Source organism: Leptonotus elevatus, chromosome 6 (assembly GCF_054856555.1).
Source record: "Leptonotus elevatus isolate MCC_2025b chromosome 6, RoL_Lele_1.0, whole genome shotgun sequence".
Classification (NCBI taxonomy): Eukaryota; Metazoa; Chordata; class Actinopteri; order Syngnathiformes; family Syngnathidae; genus Leptonotus; species Leptonotus elevatus.
This window is the reverse complement of record NC_141244.1, coordinates 24,625,383-24,642,121: the sequence shown is the minus strand read 5'-3', so window position 1 is coordinate 24,642,121 and position 16,739 is coordinate 24,625,383. Positions and strand designations below refer to the sequence as shown.

The 16,739-nt window shown below is 38.0% G+C and overlaps 1 protein-coding gene across 1 annotated transcript; it reads left to right on the top strand.

The window, feature by feature from the left end:
• Positions 1–893: 893 nt before the first annotated feature.
• On the top strand, positions 894–16,702 carry LOC147172923 (uncharacterized). The gene is made up of 13 exons (XM_086078198.1): positions 894–1,165; positions 3,718–3,824; positions 4,800–4,996; positions 6,079–6,202; positions 6,480–6,601; positions 8,324–8,410; positions 9,991–10,080; positions 10,337–10,425; positions 11,865–12,078; positions 13,210–13,332; positions 14,272–14,437; positions 15,437–15,522; positions 15,621–16,702. Exons 1-13 carry the CDS (start codon positions 1,076–1,078, stop codon positions 15,722–15,724), a joined length of 1,599 nt encoding a protein of 532 aa, XP_085934324.1. The 5' UTR covers positions 894–1,075; the 3' UTR covers positions 15,725–16,702.
• The last annotated feature ends 37 nt before the right edge of the window (positions 16,703–16,739 follow it).

Here is a 16,739-nt window from a genome sequence, read left to right as displayed (position 1 = left end):
GATTCCTTACAAAAACACGCTTACTTTTTATTGATTAAATACATAAATAATCTTATATTTAATTTGCATCCGTGTTTTCTTTCTATCTATCTATCTATCTATCTATCTATCTATCTATCTATCTATCTATCTATCTATCTATCTATCTATCTATCTATCTATCTGTCTGTCTAAAAAAAAAAGTAATATTTAGAAACGTATTGTCATTTTTGTCATGCAATAATAATTAAAAAAATGAATTTGTGTAATTTATGCATATTTCATAACATGGACTAGTAGGCTAACTAACTTTGTAGCTCAAGGGTGGGAAAACTTTTTTGCTCTTGGAGACCAACACAAAACGAAAAAAACTGTCGAAATATACAATTAAATAAAAATGTTTAATTTCAATTATTCTATTTATTACTTTTTTTTGTAAAACAATAACATAATCAATTATATTCGGTAATAGTACAATAGTACAAATTAGAATGAATTTATTTATAATCAATCAACCAATTTGCAATAAAATCTACTCTATCCACTTTTAAAACGCATATTTCATGGCTTTTGACTCTGCATAAAACTCTTTATGGTGTCTATGGTATTTTGTGTTATTAATTTATTGATCTTTCTTTTATTTACTTACCCACTTAATGATACTTTTTTTTTTTTGCATGACTGATTTTTACTCCATGTACAGCATTCTGTATGCAGCAATGGTTGTTTTAAAGTGCTTTATAAATAAAATCGAGTTGACTTTAAATAATGTACCCATTTTAGTGACGATAGGGGTCAATTAATAATGCAAAAATGCTTGGCTGTCCATTGGTGGCCCACGCGCCTCAGAACAATTCCAAAACAGTCCACATGGTGTCGCTGTAGGAACAGACCGACATCTGAGACCTACACGTCTTCCGCATCAACATCCGGCGACACGTTTCCCAATCTTTCTTCCCACATCGCTATTTAAATCCGCTTAGCGCTTTTTTAATGACAAACCTACGCGTTTTTCCTCCTTTTTTTCCCTTCACAATATCTTCCAATTTGAGAGTGAGTGTGTTAGTCATCCAAGCAGAGGAGTTTTGATTCCCAAATGGGGGAGGTGAGGAAACTGCAGAAGAAGTTGAGGCAGATTGAGAATCTGGAGATAAAAATCAATCTCAACTCTGAGGAGAGATTTAAGGTATTCGAAGACGCTTATTATCTATTTTCTGGTTGTTTCGAGGACACAAATTCACATGAAGTAAAGCTTTGACTACATACGTAAATGTACGATAGTTGCTCTGTCCCAAATATTGACGAATGCTGATATTCACTAAGCTTCACTTAATCCACATTTTACATTAAGGCCTTATTTCAAAATTGGCTTTCAAAATTCTACACAGAACACCTAAGTATGGCAACGTGAACATTATTTTACATCCTTGCAAATTTATATATATAAAACAAATCGTAGTTACATAAGTACTCACATCCTTTCGTCACAAGACTGGCACACCAACAGTGTATAAAAAGTCTACACACCCTTGTTCATATGCCAGAAAATGCCACTCATCTTGACACCTTAACCTGTAGCCTGGATTTATGTACAAGGCAGGAGATTGTTGTCAGATGTACTAAACAGCCGCACCTTGCCCCCTTAATCAGTTGTCTTCTCGTCCATTTTGGAGAGACGTACAATTCTTTGCAATTCACTGTGTTCCATGTCCCTTGGAAATTCTTTTGTACCCGTCTCATGACTGATACATTTGGGAAAAGGAGATAGATCCCTCTGATGATGTGGAAGCTGTCTGAGGACCTTGGCTTGTGCTGGATGATGATGTGACTACAAAAAAATGTCAGGAAAAGAATATAAGAGCATTTGAACCTTATTAGGGTGAACCAGAGGCACTTTAAATAGTGTTTGATGACTTCCTAACATGAGCCACATCCACAGTTACAAGAGGGTGTGCACACTTGTGCAATTATGTAATCTCAGTTTGTTTGTTTTTTTAAAACTTATTTTCAGTTGCATTGAATAAGTCACATTAATGGTGGAACATTTAAAAAAAAAAGTATTTATCTTGGTCTAATTTTTCTCTCTCACAAAAACCTGGCATTTGAACAGGGGTGTGTAGACTTTCTATATCATAATATGTTTTTGCCTCTGCAACTTTGTGAACTTTCCCCACAGTTCCTAATTGGAAGTCAACACATAAAGCGATTCCGTTGTGGGCTCCAGCGTCATCGATCTGCGTTGAGCCGACACTTTAGCGCTGCTTGTTTATTTGCAACATTTCAAAATATGTTGCTTTCAAAGACGACACCGCGGCGCTTAGCGTTGTTTCAAAACATGCTTAATGAGGACTCGCAACGGGGCATTCGAACACATCGAAAATTGCAGCGGACAACTTCTCATCTTATTTGTTCAAATTCTTATGATTAAATACTTTTAAGTCATAAAAAACAAAACAACTAATGCTATACTTTGAAATACATTATTTTTAAGTTAAATTTAGAAATTAAATAATTTATTATTACATGATTGTTTATACTATATACAAAATATATAGTACACAGATATACGGTTGATTTAAAAAAAAAGTCTACACACCCCTGTTCAAATATTAGTTGTATTGTTTTTTTTAGGGGGGAGTCGATACTACTTTTTTTTCCCCGATACCATTAGGAGTACTCAATTCTTGAGTAGACACAGATACTGATGATACCACTAGTACTTTTGATATTTAAAATTTCCAAAAAACAAAACAATACCAGATAATTATAAAAAAATACTTATACTGTATATCTCAATATCGCATTCCTCCTTAAAACTGCATGAAATTAATGGCAATTTTCTAATTCTTCGAATTTATAGTTCCTGATTGCAAAACAGCCGCACAGCCGATATTGGGAGTACTCGATACCTTGAAACAAGATCAGGTATCAGTCCTCGCCCATCCCTAGCTTTTTTTTAGTTTTTTTGGGTGAAATAACAAAATGACACTAAGCTAAATTATGTCATAACTTTTTTTCCTACTATTAATGTGACCTGTACAACTGAATTGGAAAAAAAAATCTGAAAAAGGAAGTAAATATAGGCACTTGTTGCATAAGTATGCACACCCTCTTACAACTGGGAATGCGACTGTGTTTAAAATTAACCAAACACATTCATGCTCATGTCCAAACAAACTGTATGCATAATATACTGTGTACACTTTATGTACAGTATCACCAAACTGTAATTACATGCTTAATTCAAGTACTTGTGTTAATTAAAATTTTATCCAAATTAGGTTAACATTAATATAATTTTGATACATGAATAATTTTGTCTTTAAATGCAATATTTGTGTTATTTATCAACATAAAATATTAGAAATCCTTTTGATACAGCTCGTCATAATCTTGCGTGGGGGGTACCTAATGAAGTGTCCCGGCGTGTGTCTATCTCTTCTCCTGACGCAACCCCGAGTCAGCCGACCTTTTTTTTTTTTTTTTTTTTTTTTTTTTTTATCCCCCTGTGAGTAATAGACAGAGTGCTCCTCTAACTCAGCAAACAGACACTTAATGCAAAGTCACTTGCCTTAATTCAAACCCAATAAAGCTCAAGACAGCCCGACGGGCGCACCTTCGCTTGTTGACGCCATATAAAAAAAAAAGAAGGAAAGCCGCGCGGATAAACAACCTGTGGATGCGCCGGCTTTGCTTTACAGCCAATTTTTTTGTGCGTCTCCGTCTCGTCTCTCTCAGATCTCCAGGAAGGAGGAGCTGCGGCGCAGATTGGCGGAGCTTCAGCCGCCGCTGCGTGGCCCCCAGCAAGCCCCTGGGATCCCGGAGGCCGACATGAAAAGAGCAGCGTAAGGAAGCGAGAGGCAGGAAGCGGCCAGATGGAGAGAAGCGTAATTAGTCCAAACATTGACGTGGAAGCATTTGATCTTTTTTTTTCCGTGTGTGCTTGCAAACACGGTGGAGGTCAAACGATGCCTTCAACTCATTCGCTGCCATTGACGGCTATAGACGTCAAAAATTCATTTGAACTATTTGTATTAGTTAACATTTTTCTCCTTTTTTAACAAGAGTATGAAAATCTAGAATTTTTTTTATTGTACATTTAGAACAGATATAAAATGTGTGATTAATAACTAGTGAAGTCGTGATTAATTACAATTAAAAAATGTAATTGACGCCCCAAATTTTTAATATTTTTTTTTTTTTAATTCGAAAAAATTCTAGATTTAAAATAAATAAAATTAAATTTGTGATTAATCGTGAGTTAACTATTGAAGTCACGCAGTTAATTACCATCAAAAATTGTAATCGCCTGACACGATTAAAAAAAAAAAATCAAAAGATTGTTAAAAATTAGGGACGTCAGGCAATACATTTTTTTAATCGTAATTAATCACGATTCCACTAGTTAACTCACTATTAATCACAAATTAAATTTCTGTTGTAAATGTACAATAAAAAGATGTCTAGGTTTTCATGCTCTTGTTAAGAAAGGTGGAAAAAAATGTTAAACTAATAGAAATAGTTCAAATGAATTTTTGACGTCTATAGCCGTCAATGGCAGTGAATGAGTTAAGAACGCAAGTGAACTTTCTCCTGCTCATTATGTGCCACGTTCATGACTATGAAATCCCCCCCCCCCCCCCCCCCGCCCTGCCCCGAGGGGGATAAACAACAACAGTTGTTCTCAAACCTTTTACACCAACAATGAAAAATGCTTTTATTCTAATCCAATATATGAAAAGCACATTTCAGTATTGACCCGAAAAGCCACCGACAGCGCTTCTTATTCATTCAGCCTTTGTTTTTGCACACTGGCACAGGGACGACGCCCCCGAGGTCCTTCCATCACAAGCGCCCTCGGCCTCCAAGATCCTGAGGGGTCCGGAGGAGGCGCCGCCTGCCACGCGGAGGGCGACAGGAGGCTCGGCGGAGACGGCCCGCCGCCATCAAAGGTCACCGAATGTCACGGCCGTGTCATGTGACGGACCAGACGCGTCCGATGAGCGTCCGGATCGAGGTGCGCTGAAGCGGATAAAACACTTGCACGAATAGCATCAAAAAGGGAGGAAAAGAGATGAGACGATTGGGATTTAAAAGAAAAAAATGCTCTCAAGTAGATGCGCAATGATTGATTGATTATCAAATGAAATAATCGTCATTTTTGATCATCGATTCGTCATTTGGAGACCTAAAATTGTCAAAATCATCGGAATTTCTAACCTTGCCAGTCAGATTGATAATTGGGATTCACTCGAGGGAGTTCTTCACGTGATCAATCTGGACCTGTTCGGGAAAGGCGGGGCTTGCTGTACAATACTTCGAGCTGATTGGGCATCTTTGCACATTTTGTTTTGACCAATCAAGGCGCGGGGGGGGGGGGGGTGTTGGGAATTAATGAATGAATACAATATAATTTAGGTAGCTTCTGTTCGCATTTAGTCGGGCTTGTACGGATTTGAGGCCAGTTCCAATAACTGATTAATCGGCCAAGTAATTAAAAAAACAACAACATAACAAATAACCTATTTTTTGGTGCCTTAATGCTCACAACAATAAATATATTAATTAATGACAGAACATTTGACAGCTTTGTCCTTTAGTAATTCTTATGTTTTAATGTGTTAACTTTAACTCATTCCCTGCCATTGACGGCTATAGACGTCAAAAATTCATTTGAACTATTTCTATTAGTTTACATTTTTTTTCCACTTTTGCTAACAAGAGTATGAAAACCTATAAAAAAATATACAGTAAATTTCGAACAGATTACTCGTTAGTTAACTAGTGAAGTCATGTGATTAATTACAATAAAAAAATGTAATCACCTGATGGGCCTAATTAAAAAAAACAATTATAAATAAGGGGCATTTAATCGTAATTAATCGCATGATAATTTTATATGTTATAAATGTACAGTTAAAAAAATCTAGGTTTTCATAAAAAAATTAATGAAATGGATTTTTTTTTTTAACTAATAGAAATACTTCACGTGAATTTTTGACGTCTATAGTCGCCAATGGCAGTGAATGAGTAAAAAAAAAAAAGAAAGAGCTACAACCTGAATGATGACACCATCTTAAATGTGTTCTTTTCGTTCAGATGCGGAGCTGACATCCCTGAAAACGCGCTGGCAGAAGGCAAAGTTCCGCTTGAGGCGGTTGGAGGGTCACAATGACATCATCACCTGCGTGCTCGCCGTGGACAACCTGGTGATTTCGGGCAGGTAAAAAAAAAACAACTACGTGAATTTAAACAGCTCTGAGTGCGAGTTTGAGTCTTTCATGTATTATTCAACGTCTGCCTATGATCTTTATTGCATTGCATTACCCCGAGTGTAACATTTAATACTCTCTCTCTTTCTGTGTCAACTGGTTTATGTTCGCAGCCGCTCTGATCACTTGCTTCAGATCTCTTCGCAGTTTATTTTAACTTTTAACTCTTGCACTCATTTTATCCCCCTCTCTCTCTCTCTCTCTCTCTCTCTCTCTGCGCACGTAAAGCCGCGATACTACTATCAAAGTATGGCACGTTCCCACGGCAACGGAGCACAAGAACCTGGGGGGTCACACCGGTGGGGTCACCAGCCTGGTTGCCCCTCCCGCTGAGTACTGCAAGAAGTTGGGTGAGGAAACAGTCTTCCCTTCCTGCTATTTTGTCTTTGGTATATCAGTGCAATAAAAAGACAATTCGATATGTATCACGATTCAGCTTGATCCGACACAGTTGCGTCTTAAAAATAAATAAATACAAATAAAAAATATTTTTGTTGCATCCCAAGCTGAAACTTTATTTATAGAGCACTTTGCAGTAGGGCTGGGTTAAAAAAAATCAAATAATCAATATCGAATTGATTTTTCTTTTCGAGCGTGATATCGATTCATAAAACCATTGATTGGATTGATTATTTTAGAATCTCTTTTTCCCATAAATTAACAAGAAAATCGAATTTTTAAGTTTTTTTTTTTTACATTTATGGAAGACCTGAATTATTGCACTTTATGACAAGATTGTATCTTTACAATGTTTGTGTAACACTTAAATGATTATAACACTTTATTTCAAAATAAATCATTTAACCAGTTACTGCCTCTGCAAAATGTAATTAGGAATTTAATGTTTGTGGAGTTTATTTTTTATTTTATTTTTTTACATTTCCTTGATATTTAAGCAGAATTGATGTTCCATAATTAACTCATTCACTGCCATTGACGGCTATAGACGTCAAAAATTCATTTGAACTATTTCTATTAGTTTAACATTTCCCCCCACTTTTGTTAACAAGAGTATGAAAACCTAGAATTTATTTTTAATTTTAATTTTTTATTGTAAATTAAAACAGATATAAAATTTGTGATTAATCAAGAGTTAACTAGTGAAGTCATGCGATTAATTATGAGTAAAAAAAAAAAATCGCCTGACGCCCCTAATTTTTAATAATCTTTTATTTATTAAAAAAAAAGAAAAGATTATTAAAAATTAGAGGCGTAATTTTTTCGTAATTAATCGCATGATTTCACTTGTTAACTCACAATTAATCACAAATTTTATATATCTGTTCTAAATGTACAATATTTTTTTTCTAGGTTTTCATACTCTTGTTAACAAAAGTGGGGAAAAATGCTGAACTATCTATAGCCGTCAATGGCAGTGAATGAGTTAATCAATATCTGATTGAACTGAAATGAATCGAATCGGGGGATTTTTTTTTTTTAAATAATCGCAATCGAACCGAACTGAACTCTTGAGAATTGAAATCGAATCGATTGAGGAAATTTGAATCGATGCCCAGCCCTACTTAGCAGCCATTTTGTAGCATCCTGGTGCCTCACAAGAATTGGTGACTCGAGAGTCTTCATGTAGACAAAAGTAGTGCATTGGCGCTAAGAAAAGTGCGATTAAGAAGCTTCATAAGTCGTGCTTTGCTGTCACCTGTTCACATCTTCAGGCAATTATAATTCATTTTGGGGCAAATGTCAACTCATATTTCTGCACTTTCACCTTTTATTCACCTAATGAAGGTGCGTCTGGATCTTGTCTCCCGCAATGAACGAGGGTATGCACACGCACACACACGTAGGAATGCATTCAGACGTGTGTGTGTGTGTGTGTGTGCGTGTTAATTATTGAAGCGCTTCATCACATCAGGTCCAGAGAGAAATAAGACTCTCGTGTCAGTCTGACCGAGTGCGAACACTTGAACTCATGCACTCAATAACGTCTACTCTATTAGCTCCTCCCCCTCAGCGCTGCTCCCAACACAAGCATAAATCAAGCACTTATTTACAATTATGTAACCCCCCCCCCCCCCCCCCCCCCGTCAACTTGATTGCCCCCCTCTCCGCAGCCTGGTCGCTGTCGCTGTCAGACGACGAGAGGTTCATTTTGAGCGGCTCGGCGGACTGCAACGTCAAGATTTGGGCCCTCAGCGTCGGTAAGATGAAGACGCGACAGTACAAGACCAGGTTTTAAATCCGCAGCAACATCGCTCGGGCAGCAACTGCACTTTTATGGGACTTTTTTTGCTACACATGCTACGAATGACGAAAGCTATCATTCGGCTTTACGCCGTGACGATTTTGGAGCTAATAACGATCAGTGAGTTTGAAAACAAACATCCGCGAACCAATCAGAAGTTGGATCTCATCTACTGCGTGTCTTGAGACAGGCCGGTCCACGGAAAGCTAAAATTCACGTAAAAATGATGCCCAATCAGATGCTTGGGAAAAAAAATAATAACAATTTAACCGTACAAATTCTCCCTAAAACATTAACAACATTCTATACAGGGAAGATGAGGTGTAAACAGAATAATAAAAAAAAAAAAAAACTTTTTTAAAAGTCCCAATTTCACAAAAGGTTTTATATAACGGTGTACTGAAAATGTTGGTATCGCTCCGATACCAAGTAAATACAGGGGCAGTATCACCGATACCGATATTGATACTGATTATGGTATATCATTATTTTTTTCAATTAAGCTAGCTGTATCATTGAATGGCTTATTCACAATCAATTTTCAACTTTTAAGTGTTTTTGTTTCCTTTTTAGACAGAAAATACTTTATCAATGTTTTTTCCCCCAGAAACATTACAACCATAAGAAAATATTTATTTTTTTACTTTCTTAAATAAAGTGCACAAAGTGATCACAGGAAAAGACATTGAAACAAATACTTTATCATATACTGTTGAGAAACTACAAATACTAAAGTAAAAATTCTGCCTTCATCACTTATTTTTCAACCTAAATAAACAAGATGTTAAAAATGATCAGGCAACAACAAAAAAAGGCCAAACTGAAATTAAACTAGATCGATATTTTAGTGCCAGTATCGATCCGATAATTGGATCCATCCGCCCACCACTAGTTTTATGAAAATTAATTAAACTGACAATGAAGTATTAAAGATTACGAGGGGGGAAAAGTCGGAATTTCATGACGATAAATTAAAAATATGGGAAAAGTGTTTGTATGAGAGTAAACTAGTAAAAAAAAAAAAAATGCTGAATTAAGAAAGATACATTTTATGTGCAAAAGTGTCATTTAAAAAGCTTAACGCCGTAAACTGAGATGTATTTTATTTATTTTTTTACAAGAAAACGATTGTAATTTAATTCATTCCGAATGAAGTCCTAAAATAACACACACACAAAAAGACTAAATGATTCTCCAAATGTGTTAATTGCGGCCATTTTGCCACTTGCTGTCGACTGGAAGTGACATCACAGTTACTCAGGTAATGACCAATAATGGCTCTGGCGAGTCGTGATTGGTCAAGTGGCAAAAGCCCCCCCCCCCCCCCAAAAAAAAAGATGTGTGGATGTTGCTGCATAACTCATCTTGCATTAACGCGATATATGAATCAGAATAACTTAAAGGACAGTAAAGCCAACTGAACTGAAATGATGCCTTTGTGTGATGCCAAAAACAGACTTTCATGTTTGTTTGTGTGTGTGAGCAGTGGTCGGTGTCATGGTAATTAAGCCCCCCCCCCCAATTTCTCCCACGCAGGCCAGTGTGTGAAGTCCATCTACACATTCAACGTTGTGACGGCGCTCTGCTTTGTGCCCGAGGGCGACGGCTACATCGTAACTGGATCAGGTTCGTGTGTGGAAATAACAAAAGCACGTCAGTCAAAGTCCAGTGTGGACAAAGGAATGTGATATCAAGCAGCGCGAAGACGAATGCGACCGTTATGTGTGAGCGGCGAGCGCGCGCGGTCGGGGGGAGGTGTAGGTGTGCAATCTAGGCCAGGCGCGGGGGGCTCAGGTGCGTCGGCCGCGACTAGCGGTTAATGGCCGCCGCGCGCCTGTCGCCGAGCGTTAACCCGGCACTCTGTCACACCCCCGCTCCGCAGACGGGGGCAAGGTTCAAGCCTGGAGCTGGCGCACTTTGGAGAACTGCCAATCAATCAACGCGCACCAGGAAGCGCTCACCTCCATTCAGGTAAGTGGCTCCGTCGCCATGGCGACAGACGGGAAATTACTCAAATGACCTCGTGGAGAGAGACGAGGGTGGGGGGGGGGTCGTAAAGTCTTACATTCGAGTTCAGTAATGGCATCAATGTAAAGAATTAAAGGGATGCTTGAGTTAGGGCTGACATTTAATTACAATTTCAATTATTACACTTTTAAAACATTTATTTAATAAAAAAAAATATTGTTTTGTCCAAAAGAAACTTGCATAATTATAGTGTTTCAATGAAATGTATTTGCCAAAATATTTTTTATATTTAAAAATTGTCTTGTTTTGCGGCCAAAAAACAAATGATCGTCCTAGTCATAATTTCAATTATTACCAATTTAATCGTGATTAATATTTTCTTCATAATCAAGCAACCCTAACTTGACTCTTTGAGCCATTTTAAGCAGTAAAAGTTCATATTTTGTCCAGAATGAATTTGATAACATTATTTTTCTTGTACAATTAATAACTTTAAAAAGCAATGGTAGTTATTACAAAAACGGCCAGCAGGTGGCAGCAGAGTATAAGAGATAGGTCAGGGCCATGTTGAAAAAAAGTTTTGAACAGATTTGTGAATAATGATGAAACTTGGCTATATTCGAATGCTAATTGCTGCAAAACGGAAACAACTACAGATACTTCTTTTTTTCCTGATGAAAGAAGAGACTAATCTTTCTTTTGGTAGGTTCCATGTTTTTTTTTATATCAATAGAACCATTAATATTCTGTGGGCCTTGCAAAATCAGTCAAAATCCAGTAAAACAGCTGGGAGCAAAGGGGGTTGCTTCAGTGAATATAGCTGCAAGTGAATGAGTAAATGAGGGTTTTAGTCCAGTCTAGTTTTAGTCCGGTGAAAAATGTGTGTTGGCGAAATTATTTTCGTTTAGTTTTCGCACTATAGCACCACAGACTTTACTCGTCATTGTGGCTGCCATTTTGTAAAGAATTTGGCTCCATCCTTTCCCAGGGGGATTTGCCAAAGAAACTCTTTTGTGTGTCTATCCGCCTTTTTTGGCTATTTTGAAGCAGCTCGCGGAAGTGAAAAACATGAAAACAAATGTTCCTCCCTCTCTCGCAGTAGCGTGACGACACGTTTTCAAGAAATGTGTTGGTAGAAAAAAGCTTTTGAAAAATCGAGCCGCCTTTTCTTATCCGAGCCCGTTTATCGGCTTCCAATTGGGTTTTTGTTGTCATATAAATGTACAGCAAAATCCTTTTTTTTTTTTATATATAAATATGAATATTGCAATCCAGAGCTGTTATTGTTCAATTTGCAATCATCGCAGTGCGCCTAAGGCGTTCAAGCGTAGCGCGTCGCCGTCATTGTTCATCTCCGCTAGCGCAGCCTCCATTTCTTAACAATCGCCCCTCGAAAGCAAACGCATGCCGGCGTCACCATGACAACCGTGGCCTGCCCACAGTCCCAGGGTCCGCTGGTGTTCAGCGGCTCGTCCGACGGAGGGGTGTCGGTGTGGGAGAACCGCCTTACCGAGCGAGCCCCGCTGAGGCTGCTGCACGGCTGGAGCGGTCGAGTGACGGGCTGCGCGGGGGGGCGCCTGGCCCTCAGCCCCCGGGGGGACCGAGTTCTGCTCGCCTATGGACGGCCGTGGATCAAGATGCTGCACTGGACCACGGGTGAGAGGGCGTAACTTCCGACAAGTCATGATATGAAGTCGGGTTGAGAGAGTTTGTCGAAATGAAGTTGTTAATAAAGTATAACAAGAAAGGGAAAAAAATGAGCATTGGAAAAGTTGCAGAAATTGATGAGAAAAAAGACGCCATTTAATAAGAATTGAGTTGTTGGTTGTAATTTCGTAATTTTTAAGAATTAAAAAAAAAAGAGAGAATAAAGTTGTATTTTGACAAAAGTGTGAGAATTATCGAAGGATAAAGTTGCAAAGAAATTTAAAACAAATCAGGAGTTTTTATTTTATTGTTATAGCTATTTTTATTTATTTAGCTATTTACATTTTATTTTACTGAGAACTAAGTTGTAGTGTGACAAGAGTTGGGATTTGACAAGGACAAGGTATCGTGAGAAAAAAGCCGCCATTTGTAATTGTGTGAGAATAACGCAATAATACAACAAGTAAAAACTGTATATGAATAAAGTTGTAGTATTATAAGGAAAAAATTTGCCATCAGTATAAACGTCAGAATTTTATGAATATAGTCAAATTAAAAAACAAGTCAGAAATTTATGCTAATGAAGACATCCAATTGATATAAAAAAAAAAAAGTAGTACTATTATAATAAAAAAGTAAAGTTGTCATTATATAATTAGAATGAGGAAAAAATATTTAATTTTATAATAATAAAGTAATAGTAATAGAAAAATAGTAAGAGATTTATGCAAATAAAGATGCAAGATGAAAAATACATCATTTTGAAAGTTAAATAGCTATTGTAATAAAAGAAAAAAGTTAGGAATATATGCTATTATTGTACTTGAGTAAAATAGTAATATTAGATAAAATACCTTTTTTGCAGAGTATAAAGAGGAAAAAAAGGATCATTTAAATGAGAATAGTCTGGCAAAAGTCTTAATTTGATGAAAAGAAAGCAGTTAGAGTTTTATAATATAATAAAGTTGTACCCTCATGCAAACACATTTCTACAGAATAATGATTGAATGAATTTTGTTTGCAATTTATAAAATTGCTGTTGGGACTTTACATTTCCCAAGAGCGTTTACCTGCTGGTTGCTTTTCTCGCAGCTCGTGGACGCCTTCATATTTCACCTCACATCTGTCCAATTATCACAGGAAGCGTATCCAGACTGACCAATCACAGCAGCGTCACCGGGGTGACCGATTGCGTGCACCAGACAGCCGGCCTCCTAATTGGCTCCTGCTACGACGTAGCCAATGGCGAGAGTATGCTTAACTGTGAGTACTTTCGAAAATACATTTCTTTACATTCCCTTATGTACTATTTTTCTTGTTTAACTCATTCACTGCCATAAATTCATTAAAAAAAAAAAAGATAAAAAATTTGAGGCGACAGGCAATTAAAAATTGTAATTGTAATTAATCGCATGACTTCACTAGTGAACTCATGATTAATCACAAATTTTATATCTGTTCTAAATGTACAAAAAAAAATTCTAGGTTTTCATACTCTTGTTAACAAAAGTGGAAAAAATATAAAACTAATAGAAATAGTTCAAATGATTTTTGGACGTCTATAGCCGTCAATGGCAGTGAATGAATAAAAAAAGAAAGAAGAAACGATTCTTAAAAATGTGGGGGTCAGACAATAAAATTTTTAAATGGTAATTAATCACATGACTTCACTAGTTAACTCACGATTAATCACACATTTTATATCTGTTCTAAATGTACAATAAAAAAAATCTAGGTTTTCATACTCTTGTTAACAAAAGTGGACAAAATGTTAAACTAGTAGAAATAGTTCAAATGAATTTTTGACGTCTATAGCCGTCAATGGCAGTGAATGAATAAAAAAAAAGAAGAAACGATTCTTAAAAATGTGGGGGTCAGACAATAACATTTTTAAATGGTAATTAATCACATGACTTCACTAGTTAACTCACGATTAATCACACATTTTATATCTGTTCTAAATGTACAATAAAAAAATCTAGGTTTTCATACTCTTGTTAACAAAAGTGGACAAAATGTTAAACTACTAGAAATAGTTCAAATTAATTTTTGACGTCTATAGCCGTCAATGGCAGTGAATGAGTTAAAAACGTATAAAACTGGAGTTTCACTTCATTCCAATGGTGAAAATGAATTTGAAGCGAGTACGTTGAGTTACGAGCTCCCTCTGAATCTCCCTCGCTTGCGCTCTCCCCCCCGCAGTGTTCTCCCTGCCTCAGTGTGACTACCTGGCCTCTCTGACCTGGCCCCGAGCCCCCAGGATGCTTTGCTTCGCCGCGTGGACCACGGGGAGCGGCGTCCACCGGTGGGTCAGCGGCGGGCGCGACCTCGTCGTGTGGGAGCAGCTCCCCGGCGCCGGGAAGCAGAGGTACGCCGCCGTCTTCCGGTCAATGATATTCCCTCATTTGCATATTCATTTTTTTTTCCCCTCGCATTGCTAATTGCATTTGTTTAATGGGACATTTTAATTGCTTACGCACATCTGAGGGTCTCCGGAGTGCCTGCCCACCCATCAAGTGTGAAATTAAACTACCGAGTACTCTTTTTGTGAGCTCCCTGTCAGAAGATGTTACGGGTTCATTTAAATAATAGCGCACCCTGACACGGAGTTTCTTCACCCGTGACTTGCCCCGAAGAGCGAAGCATTTGACGCCCGCCTTAAAATGTTTTATAATTGCCGGTGGTAATATTTCAAACTGTAAATATTCCACAAAATATGACCCCGAGGTGCATCTCAGTGGCAGACGTACAACTTTAAAGTGGCTCTTCATTTACTACTTTCCTAAGGCAGTCAGCGTTGTAATTTGGCGGCAATATTTAGGAACTTTTTCACAAGCATATTAAGAGCTTTTTTAATTTGCCAAAAGTTACAAGCGGGAGGAGTAATTGCTTAATTGTTGCGCCATAATATTTTGACATGACATGACAATTGATTGCAAATTATTTTGTGGAACCTCAACTTATGGCTGTCAGATGATTAACCGCTATTTGGCTTCGATTAGCATCATGACGTCACCAGCACGACAACAAAAGCACAAGCAATATCATTATCTTCAATATCAGTGACTCACCGACATCTTGCTCCGGGCTCCCGCAGCCCAGGATTCCCACTCAGTGGTCGTCATGGTAACGCCAAAGCCCTACTTGAGTCGGCACACCCCGCAGTTGAGGGTCGTAGGGGGGCAAGTATCCCATTTGCATGAGACAAAACGGTAACAAAATTGATGGCGGCCCGCCTGTGGCTCGAAAAAGCGCACGTCATGAAAATCGGGATTATCCGACCTGTTGGCTTATTTATTAGAGACCCTAATGAGGAAAACACGTGTTTTGTGAAAGTGACTGAATATGCGGCTTTAAACGCAAACAGGGGCGACATCACGGTCAAGAGAGACGTCCGGTTGGAAACGCCGCTGGAGTCCGAGGGGGACACGGAAGATGACGAGGAGACGGACGGTAAAAGACGCGCGCTTCTCCCGCCTCACGGATTAGAGAGTTTAATTTTAGACGGCGCGCGTCGTGACAAATTCCTGTGGCCTCCTTGTTAAACTTAGAACATCTTGATGATGACGACGGCGGCGGCGGCGGCGACGACGCGGGAGGAGATGAGGACGACGCGGGGTCCGCCGGCTCGTGGTTACGTTGCGTCCTCCAGTGAGGAGCCATGATGGAGGAGAGGAGGAGCCTGAGGCTGGAGTTACTTTGCATGCTTCAAGTGACACAATTCACTTTTGGGGGGCTCACAAATGGCACAATTGGGACGGGAGTCATGGCAGCGTAAAGAGGGGGGGGCGGGGGGGAATGCAATCAGTCATCATTTACATATTTTTATAGATTTTTTTTTTGTATGGTAATTTTTTTTTTTTTTTACATTTAATGTTGGGAAGCGTCAAACCAGGCCAACGTCCTGTTACTTGAGGAGCAGAATTTGCACCCACTCTCTATAAATATGACTTCATATCATATTCATTTATTCATATTCAATACTGTGTTAAATAAATATATTCGAATAACAGGCACATATGTGTACAATAATCTTGATATAAAGTAAACCCTAATTGATAAAGAAACAGCAGAACTGCATTCAAGGCCCCGATTTAAACGCCATTTAAACATTTAAAAAAATTAATAAAAAAAAAAATCAAGACTGTTTAATAAATATTTAAATTAGCAAGACATCGCTTAAATATTTTTTTTCTTTATGTATAAGCAAGTTTGTCAGAATGGAGCAGTTTCTCTAATGCCTTGGCATGTGAGCCTCAGTCAGCTCATGATGTCACTCATTAGGCCACACCCCTTCATGAAAAACATCCAATATTATACAGTATGTAGAGTAATTAACACTTTTTTTTCTTCTTCAAATAAACAGTGCTATTTTCTCTTTATTAAAAAGTCATTGACAAAATAAATGTTCAGGGGAGTCTGGGCAGATTGACGTCGTTTCAATTCATCGGTAACGCTATTGTTTACAACATCCGCGTTGTCACCGCCCACGTTTGACGCTGGCGGAGTAAACACTTGTCACCTGAAAGATACATAAAAAATAAAAAAAATCAATTATCTTGGGAATTTCACACTTGTGACTCTAGCCTACCTTGTGTGTGATTGTTTAAATAAACCCGTCTGAACCCAAATTTGTATTTGGTCCTGTTTTCAAAACGCCGACCCGACCC

What these genes read in the sequence shown, in the direction of transcription:
- LOC147172923 (XM_086078198.1), top strand. Translation starts at nt 1,076, where the DNA reads ATGGGGGAGGTGAGGAAACTGCAGAAGAAGTTGAGGCAGATTGAGAAT. An exon ending in AACCTGGTGATTTCGGGCAG is followed by an intron (nt 6,203 to 6,479) that starts GTAAAAAAAAAA and finishes GCGCACGTAAAG; the next exon opens with CCGCGATACTACTATCAAAG. An exon ending in TGGCGAGAGTATGCTTAACT is followed by an intron (nt 13,333 to 14,271) that starts GTGAGTACTTTC and finishes TCCCCCCCGCAG; the next exon opens with TGTTCTCCCTGCCTCAGTGT.